Source organism: Ptychodera flava, chromosome 21 (assembly GCF_041260155.1).
Source record: "Ptychodera flava strain L36383 chromosome 21, AS_Pfla_20210202, whole genome shotgun sequence".
Classification (NCBI taxonomy): domain Eukaryota; kingdom Metazoa; phylum Hemichordata; class Enteropneusta; family Ptychoderidae; genus Ptychodera; species Ptychodera flava.
The window spans coordinates 19040216-19050326 of record NC_091948.1 but is presented as its reverse complement, the minus strand read 5'-3'; the positions used below and the strand labels follow the sequence as shown (position 1 = coordinate 19050326).

The following is a 10111-nucleotide window of genomic DNA, read 5'->3' as shown; positions in this document are numbered from 1 at the left end:
GATTTCTTGTCGGCTTGAATGGTTAGCTTCAAATCATTGTCTCTGAAGAACTTGTATATATGCTGTCATGCGGGGATAAGATAGGATCAATATTTTATATATGGTATAGCCAATAAATAGTGATGACATCAAAGATGTGCGTGTACTTATGAAAATGAGGTCAAAGGTTACGTTCTAAAAGGGGCGATAAATTATTATGGGAGTGAGAGGCATAGGAATGGGGGCTTGGAAACTTAGGAGGAATGATTGAAAAGAAGGGTCAACATTTTCACTTAATTTCCTTTTATGGTCTAATCCTAACTATATCCGCACCCTCTAATCCTAACTATATCCGCACCCTCTTCAACCATCCTGATACCTGTGTAAAAGGAACAGTTAGCGTACAAGGAGAGAAGGAGTTATTCATTAGTTTATTTATTTTTTTAACAACCAGTACCCCTGCCGGGTGTCAAACCCAGCAACTTTAGCATGTGAAACACTACCTTGAACCTATACTTCACGAGAACAAGTGACTAGAAGTATTTATGCAATATATAGCTTGGCATTGATGTCTTTATATTTTCTTCATTGTCGTGTCTGTTGTGCTTGGTTATTACTGTCGAAATATACTTTCATATCACTTGGTGTATTTGTGCAATTACTAAAGTACTGAGGTTGTTAAGGATGTCGTATATATTTTAAGACTCCCTTTCACATTAATGTATTGTCTCAAGCAATATGTATGACTAAAATTTCGTAACGAAAATGACCATTTCGTCATATGGGCCAGAGATCTTGAAATGCAATAGATAATTGAATAAGCAATATATAGCTGTTAGTTTTCGTTATATAGCCGCTGTGATTCATATTTTTTTACTTTAATTTGCTAAGAGTGTTTCATTAATGAAAATGCCCATATCCCATCCATTATACTTTAAAAAACCAACCCTACTCTTACAATACCCTTACTTTTCAATGATTTCACCAGCCTGAAATGACTTGATATTCCTTCCGCCTCTTTCGTAGGTGTATGAGAATACAACCTTACGAAATACATAGAAACAAGGAGTTCGTCTTATCCGATTTCATTGTGTAATGCCCGTGAAACATTTCACCCGTCTTTTTTATTCAATGACCATCCTATTTTCTTCAAAGTCGCCCGCGTTGTCACTGATTTTCTTGCCCCTTCCGCACCACTCTAGCGATCATGGGGCTTAACTTGAAAATGGGGTCTGTTTGATCTACTTCCTTCCTACCTGGTTTATTAAGTGATGCGATTCAAGTTTTTCACTCTCTTTAGCTAGCCGAGTGTTCCTCCTCACACTGCCTGTAGCATACTGAACACAGATCGAAGGAAATAAACTAATAGATTTGCACGCCGCCTTGTAATAGTCGTTCGTTTTGAACAGCTTTTTTCAAGCTGAGGGCAGGCGTAGCCTCTACAATCACTCATTTGGATCATGAATGATTGTTAATAGCTGTATCATTTATCACCAGTCATGGTTTGTTAAAATGCACAAACAAAGTAATTTTTCTTACTTGTACAAACGATATTCATCACAATTACAAATATCTACGTCCACTAATCAATAGTGTTCATTTGACCCTTGGTGTCAACAGTCGACCGCAAACCATTTCTGTCGACTGTTCTCACCTTCCACCCGCTTTACCGCTGTATATGTCAGAGCTGCCCCAATATTGTCGGGATCACTTAACTATTGTTAAAGAAAGTAGGGAAATCAGAGACAAACGTGATAATGAATGTGCTGAAACGATTTTGTTTTCAATTGCCATAGCCTTCACTTTGTGTAAGCTTAGAGCAAAACACGAATTGACATGATGGCGGATGTAAATCCTCTTTTCATCGGCGCTTAAGGCGCTTTCCCAGCCCCCACGAATAGGTGAATTGAAGCTTCAATGGCATTAAGGACCTGTTGTAAATATCGGTGTCGTTCACATTGGAGACTTGTTCCTTTGTTTCGAGCCTGCAGGAAAATTTAATTGGGTGTCCTGTTGCAATGGTCGTCGAACAGGTTGGTGTATGGACACGGACGGGGCAAACGTGTCTCTCATTACAATGCAAGCGATGCGGCGTGGACTTGGGAAACACTTCCAACTTAATTAACTCGTTTTGAGACGCAGCGAGAATGGAGATTGGGTCTTACGGGCAGCCATCGTTCAACAAGCGTCCAATGTAGCGATACACACTAGCATATCAAATCAATCGCGTCGCTCGCGCTCACGAACACAATTTACCGTACAAGATGTCTAGCCTGCAGTGTTCCTTAAAAACGAAATTTTTCTAAAAGGTTAAATTTCGTAAGAAAATCGACCCACCTACTTTGAACCAAGATGCACTGATAAGAAGGGGCGATTTTGTGTCAGTTCTGAAAAATCGAGCATGCGGTATGGATGACAGCCGAGAGAGTGCGGCGGTTGATTTTAGCTATTAAGTCTCCCCTGCAAATTCCACGAATTTTGAACTTACTAATTTACATGGATGAAGTTAGAATTGAGCTAAGTAATTACGCTTTGCGTGAATCAGGTCGCAACCTGAAATTTTTCAATCGTTGATTTGAATCTGAGCAAAGTGACAGGTTGAGCCGATTAATCACAGTCGCAAACGTAATCCTTCGACGTTTCATTGAAAAACAGGGCTGTCTGCACAGCTACATATAGGCGTTACAACACCTTACGAGTAACAGATGGGACAATCCCCGGCGCCGTATGCTTTTATACAAAGCACAACGTTTGCTCATCGCAGACCAGAGAGCGCACGACCTGCAGAATCTATGCTCATCATTAGTTTCCATGGCAACGATCATTATGGGGGAAGGAGATACCGAATTATATTCTATACATTCTCCTGAGATTACTGGTCGCATACAATGACATATCGGTCGTGTCGAACAGGATTACCCACCATGAAGAGGCAGTTCAAAAAAGAATTTAACTTGAGACGAATCGATCAATGCATCACATATAAGCATATAAGAATGTTTTTCAATTATGTACTTTCTAAACAGTAATAGATATTAACGTATATATGATAGTGATTTTTAAAAGATAGTTTGCCTTATTTATCGATGGAGAAAGAGAAAATTCCTTGATTTTTTTCTTCAAATATCCATGTGTTATCGTTCGGTAACGGATATATATAATCTTTTGGGGATCAAGGTAAACGCCGATCCGGAAATCCACGACATGAATTTAAATCACGGTAAAGTTGATCTCAATAAATCTGCGTCAGTCATGCGGAGACAACATCATACTGCCGACAAACGGCGACATGTCATTTGCTATCCAAAACATCGTACGACCATGAAAACACATAAATTAGAAAATGTTCTCTCGGACAAGAGAACTACAACAGCCAATGCTGACCTTGTCAATGCCACTGCACATGCACCTTCGTCTAGATTTAGATTTGACAATATGCAATTTCAATTATGCTGATTGAGTGGTTGATCTTGAACACGAGACATCTCGTTCAACCTCGTAAATTTTGCGCAAAAAAAACTATCCAGCCATAAACGCGTTGTATAAGAGAAAAGATCTCTGCGCAGACTGGTATAGTCAAGTGGAAAGCCTTTCGTCGTTAAAGTTTCCCCCAGTTAGGGACGACAATAAGTGCACATGGACAGATCACCAACCAATCTCTGATTGTTGGCAGCAATCTTTACACCAGGACAAAATTCTTGCTGGACACAGTATCGCCTTGAGGGAAGTGATGGAGATTTGTTATGTTCGATGCCAAGAGTTGATACGGAGAGAAACAAGAATAAGTTTTTTTGCGAACTGTAATGTACATATTGGTCAATCTAGCCTAGCAGGCGGCAATTGTGCTGAAGGAGAGAGATCTTTAACCGGGCACTTATTTGTTCTTGGATTCATTTCGAGCAGACGGATATCGTGTTGGACCGCGTCGTCATGTTAGTGAAAGGTTCGTGTTCAGATGCGATTGCTTCTTCCATGGAAACAGGCGCAACAAGAAAAGTCGAACATCGAAGGCAATGTATAAAACGGTAGATAAATCGATCGGAATAACGCTGCGGTACCTATTACGTATGACATGCGGCACTGTGCGATCCATGTCGCTTGCATTCATGAAGAAAATCTTCGTCACCGAGGGGAGGAATCTCTCCTTGGTCACAGCTAACTACAGTTGTCAATCACACACATTTACCATAGAGGGCCACGTTCGGATAGAATTTCCCGCAGAAATATACCCTACCCTGTTCGAAATGAGTTAAAAAATAAATTTTGAACGCATGAATAAATAAAGCAGGAGATTTTTTCGATGAAAGTTGTTTATGGTATCAACGTCAGCAAAATATCAAATGGTGTCGAGAATGTGTATAGGATAGGAACTAGATCTAAAGAATTGTTACGTGATGTTACTTCAGTTGTAAAGAAGATGCAAGAATGTCTGAGGTGGTTTTTATGCCGCCAAGTATACCTGGCGAGGTGAATTTGTCCTGTCCTAATAAAAAAGCTAGTCTACAAAATTGAAATACTCGTAATATTTGACATAAAGTTGAAATTATCTCCATTTTAGTCAACAATGTTTTGCAGTCAAATTACACAACTATCGCCCTGATATATAGTACAAGTATTTTCGTTAAATAGTATTATATATATAATAGAGGATTTAGCAACTGTGAATTTATTCGCTGCTTATTAAAACGACACGGTAACCAAACAAATGTACCAAGTACGAACATTTTAAATTTTTGACGCATTTCTTTTCACACTCTATGATGATGATGATGATGATGATGATGATGATGATGATGATGATGACGATGACGACGACGACGACGATGATGATGACGACGATGACGAAGATAGCAACGATGATTATGATAACGATCACGCCGAACGAACGGGATAAGGAATTACAATCATGCAGTGGGAAGTATTTCAAAATGTGATTACTATAAAGTTTAAATGCAATGTTTATTTTATCTTTCTATCGTTTCCGTACAGGCCGGAGATCGGATTTGTTGCCAAACACTGATGGATTTTCCTTGTTGCTGGATGACTCTCAACACCATCTGAGCAATTCACCTGGTTAGATGTACATTAAAAGAAAACGGAATCTGCCAAGGGTAGTTAAGAAGTCTGGTAAAACCATTATTCGCTAACATAGGCTCTGGTAGGCGGCAATGGAAGGGGCCGACAGTCAGTGAATAGGCGTGGAGGAGATATCTGAGTCTGCGCACAATGACGTTTATTTTAACCATATTCAGACAAGCAAGCGTAGTTAGAAAGGCAGTAACGTCGAGGACATGCTATTTCCATTGTCATTGGTAGAAACAGTGGATGTGATATCTAGATATCAGCGTACACATAATATCGTGTGAATCGTTCACCGCGGGCTGACGGACTGCATCTTGCTGCATTGTAGCAACACGACGGACCAGGGAGTTCACAGTGTCACTAGACAATCCGTGTGGGGTAGCGATTTGTCTGACAACACAACAGGGGTTTCATCTGTCTGCTTCCAGTTTTTTTTTCACACAAGCAATTACGGGAGCCAAGCCTCACTGTTTCCCTCCCCCCCCCCCCCGAAAACCCGTCTTTCTGACTTGAAAACGGATCTCACAAACCTACAGACAGCGGGTGTCGAGTACAGGTCCAGCGGAACGGACGTTTATCTTCCTGCCTGACAGCTGTCGCACGGAGTAGATCAGTGTGGCGACCTTAAAAGACTTAAAGAGCATGTGCGAACCGGAGGGGGCTCCGATGTATAGTAATAGTACAAATGTGACTTTTGATAGAACTTTGGGCATGGACTTGTCCGCATTCATTCTTCCCGTTGTTTTCAGCATAATAACTTTGTTCGGTGTCATTGGGAACGGCCTGGTAATATACATCGTCATGAAGTATCCGAGCATGCACAACGTTACCAATTTCTACATACTGAATGTAGCTATATCAGATATGATTTTCGTGCTTGTCTGTCCACCGACCACTTCGTTGCTGTACATACTGCCGGACAGGTGGATATTGGGCGACTTTATGTGTCGACTGGTGGCCTACATACAATACGTAAGTACGCTTTCGCAGTTTACCTTGGTACCGCTTATCTCAAACGTATTTCTTTTTTTCAGATCACGAATGAACACCAGAAAGTTGTATCGTCATGGTAACGCATTAATTTCCCTACTTTCATCGCTACATCAATCCTTATTGACAATAATCAGAGTCGCCATGGTAATAGCGCTCACTTTGGTCCTTTTTCGAAGCACAGTTCCGGTAATAACGAGAACAAATAAGTTAACATGATCTTAAAAAAAAAATTACGGTCACCAAAAATGGACAGCATATCGGAACATTTACATCGAGAGAATGGTCGGTGTCATCTTTCATTTTCTTTGCATATGGTATTATTATTTATTCATTTTAAATTTGTAAGAGAGCTGCGTCCATTTGCTTCCATTAAAATAAGCAATTTTTCTTTTGATGGTCTCTGACATTTCCGTCAGAATCCAATTATATAAAATTATCACCATGACATCCTTTGCTGTCGAATCGGTGATCGTTGTGTCACGCTTTGTGTATTAACGCGCGCCTTCCATTTCATATTTTTGGTCGTCATTTCGTGCAATTTAAGCAAGACACATCTTTTGAAAATCAATAAACATTTTGCTTTGCTTCCAGGTTTAATATTTTCAATAAGTGTAATAAATGTTCAGTTCTGGTCTAACGATCGTCGGATACTGTTTTTTTTTTCTGGACAACCGCACGCGTGTCAAAGGTCATCGAAATGAGCCCAGTCGCAGGAAAGATTTGACGCTCTTCGGGCTGGGGAAATTTCAACAATCTCAAAAAAGATGGCTAGCGGTTTAAGGGTTAAAAGAAGAGAAATTCGTGACGTGTCGTGATTTGCTTCAGGATAACTCACCTTGAACTTCTGAAGCCGACCGTGGCGACGTACGACTGGCTTCGATCGATTGCGCCAGTACGCGGAGGTTTTTGAGAAATCCACTTTCTGACCTCGTACATGTTATGCATGATGGATTGCAGTACTTACAGTTGCTTATCGATGGCACTTTAGTCGACTCGGCAATGGATGTGATGCTTATTTCCCAAATGACACGTCCGCTCGCCCTTTCTTTCCTGTCGGCAAAGTTCTAATCCCATTAGACAAAACGCATTCGGGGACAGATTTCCAGAAAACGGAAGATTCGAAATCTTTTCATTGTTTTTGCTCGTGGTGAATCTTTGAATTGTTTCCCCCCACAATCTGTCAATGTATGTGTTCTACGTTAGGTTTGCCTATCAGAATGTTCATGCACTACAACTTCAGTGCCGATTGAAACAAAAGATATCACGCCCGTGTAACTCCCCTTATCAATTTAGGCACACTCGATCAAAGCGATTGGAAAACATGTATGTTCAGCGATTTCATGATAACAGTCAGTTGTTTTTTCCCCATCGAGTTTACACACAGAGGAAACTCGCGACACGTCAAAATATTGGCAAACTTTAATTAATGGTTCCCTTCTAACAAGCTTACACGATGATCCCAACTTGTATCTCGATTATGAAATATGATGTTGAAAATTTCCTTGAGCAGCACACACGGGGCATTTCAGCCTTTTGTTTCGAGGTTGTTACCGCGAGAATCTTAACATCGTACATTTTTCGTTCGCGTGACTATACATCATAGGTATTAAAGATATGGCTCGACTCATTTACGTAGGTGGTCAAACTTTAGATTCATTCAGAGTTACTGCTTGTGGCATTGAAAGTGATTGCATCGAATCTCATGTGTCTGTAGCGACAGGTATAGATGCCAGTTAATGAATGGGCCAGCGCAACTCTATGAATAAATAACAACATGTTAGAATATTTCAGCTGGCATGATACTATGCAACGACTGAACATTGCATTGTTGCAGTGTGTACTAAGGGTACAGTCAACACCGCGACAAAAGTCAAAACATCAATTTATACGTCGAACAGGGATTTTTCATGCATCAGAAAAAAAACGACAATGCAGGTTTAATTCCAAGACCAGTATGGTCAATTTGAAAACTCGCCGCTCATGAAACGAAAGGATTGAGTAATATTTTAATAGATTTCATCCAGACTCGCCACTCTAATATTTCGTTTCGCAATCCAGACTATGGTAACACGCTAAGTAGAAACGAGTATCACACGAAGCAAATGCTTTAATTTCATTTGAAAGTTTTTAGGTTCTTTCATGCCCAGTATCAGACATTGTGTCGCTTGCGCATACCTTGCACGAAGTATAAATATGCTTCTGTAGAGAAAACCACAGTCTACCCAAAAAATGGTGAAATAGAACGACCTATGGTGACAACATTACTCCTTTGAAAGACGTCCTATATTACCAGTGAGAATCCCTGCCTATATTTTCATTATATAAAGTACCGTCTCATTACACGGTACATGATAGTTTCATCAATTGAAGTTATCAACAAACATGCTGAACCGATGCTATGTTCACGCTCTCCTGCCGCGTCAGATCTTTGCTAAATTTTATTCGCGAAGTCACAGTTGCCACGGAGATATAGTAACCCACAGAGAAGTATCTCTATCGTCGCGTCCCGAAAAACCTCGCCTGGCGGTTCGGTTGAAGTCTGGGCATTGAAATATGAGGATGCAGCTGAAAAGAGTCATTAAGGGCCCACGCCTTGACAGTCACGCATATTCATTGCATGCATTTCAGCGTTGTAAGGTTCGTGTAAACTGTCGTTTAGAGAATAAAGCTCGAGATATAACATCCCCTGTGATCGCTGAAAGAAGAGCCGGAACGCTTCTTCCTTTTCAAGACTTTGATTGACAGCTGCCTTCGTATTGAGAACTTGACAACACCAAAGCATGTCGACATTTAACAGGCATGTGTGAATATTAATGAGACGTGTTGTTGACCATGTCTTTGAAAAATCCCGACCCGTGACAAACGTCACTTAACATTTCCTTTTCTTGTAAAGTGTGTCAGGCAACTTCACGTCACTGCACGTAACAAGCGTGTAGATGGATATCAAAACATATGTTTTCCTGGCGATTTCTTTGAAAAAATCGTACTCACAATAAGTCAAGCTAACATTCCACCTTTTGCACAGTAGGTAACACGACGTAGTTTTGCAATGGTGAATTCGATGTCACAGCGTGGTGAATTTTATGACCCAAAACGTCTGCCCTCTCCGTCTTATGTCATCAACCGATGAACCCTGTAGGATAAAAAGTTCAAAGGTTTTGCATTAAATAAATTGTATTCCTCTCACAATAATTGCATCTGCAACATCCTTCATTTTGCGTAAAACGGGTGGTTGGGAGAATTAAAGCTATACATCAATGTGCGCATGTCTGTTAATCTGTTAATGGCCAGTGTTATATCACACAGACATATGTAATTGTGCGCTTGTTAAAATGGCAAGGGTGTCAATGTTGAGTAGGAATGCAAACAGGAGCGCAAGCGATAACATCATCGACTTGTGTGATGATTGGAACGAAACGTCTTGAGCGATGCAGTGCTTTGGTATAGAATGTATTAAACATACCTTGATCCTTTGTAAAACCGTAACTCGAGTTTGATCGCAGCACGTTTATGTAATTTTAGCATTTCCCCGAGTTTTATCAATTGGTGAACAGTCCAATTCAATGGGGAGAGGAGGGGGGGGGGCGGTGGCGCGAGCAGGGATTCAAATAGACCCATCAAACTTGTACTGATAAATCGTACAAAAATGGTAAATGTTGAATCTTTATACAGAAAACCTGATGGGGTAAGTTTTCAAAAGATTTTTGTGTGTTCCTTCCAAATAGAATGCGCCTCGGGGACAGATAGTCGGTCTCTCATTTTTTACAATGCTTTAATTTCAGATCTTCCATTTGTGTGAACTCATTTTGAAGCACACGGAGTAAATAACATTTTGATCCTCTGATTTTTGTAAAAGAAATCGAAAATTTAATTCCCTCGAGAGTTTTCACAAGAGTGGCGGCCATTTTTAATTTCAAATCTCGGTAAATTGAACGCAGTTTGTTTCCATAGTACCTCATTTTGCACAGTGACCCCCGATTTTTGAAAAAAATTTGAAAGTTTCCTTGGGGATAATTTGAGCAAGTTAGAGTATAAATTTTGTAATTTCGGGGCGTAT

At 40.3% G+C, this 10111-nt stretch overlaps 1 protein-coding gene across 1 annotated transcript in view; it reads left to right on the top strand.

The window, feature by feature from the left end:
* The first annotated feature begins 5597 nt into the window (after positions 1-5597).
* Positions 5598-10111, top strand: part of LOC139121628 (G-protein coupled receptor 54-like) — a 59698-nt gene continuing 55184 nt past the window's right edge. Inside the window, exon 1 of the mRNA XM_070686679.1 lies at positions 5598-6033. Within this exon, the coding sequence (XP_070542780.1) occupies positions 5704-6033 (330 nt within the window). The 5' untranslated portion in view covers positions 5598-5703. The remainder of the gene's footprint in view (positions 6034-10111) is intronic.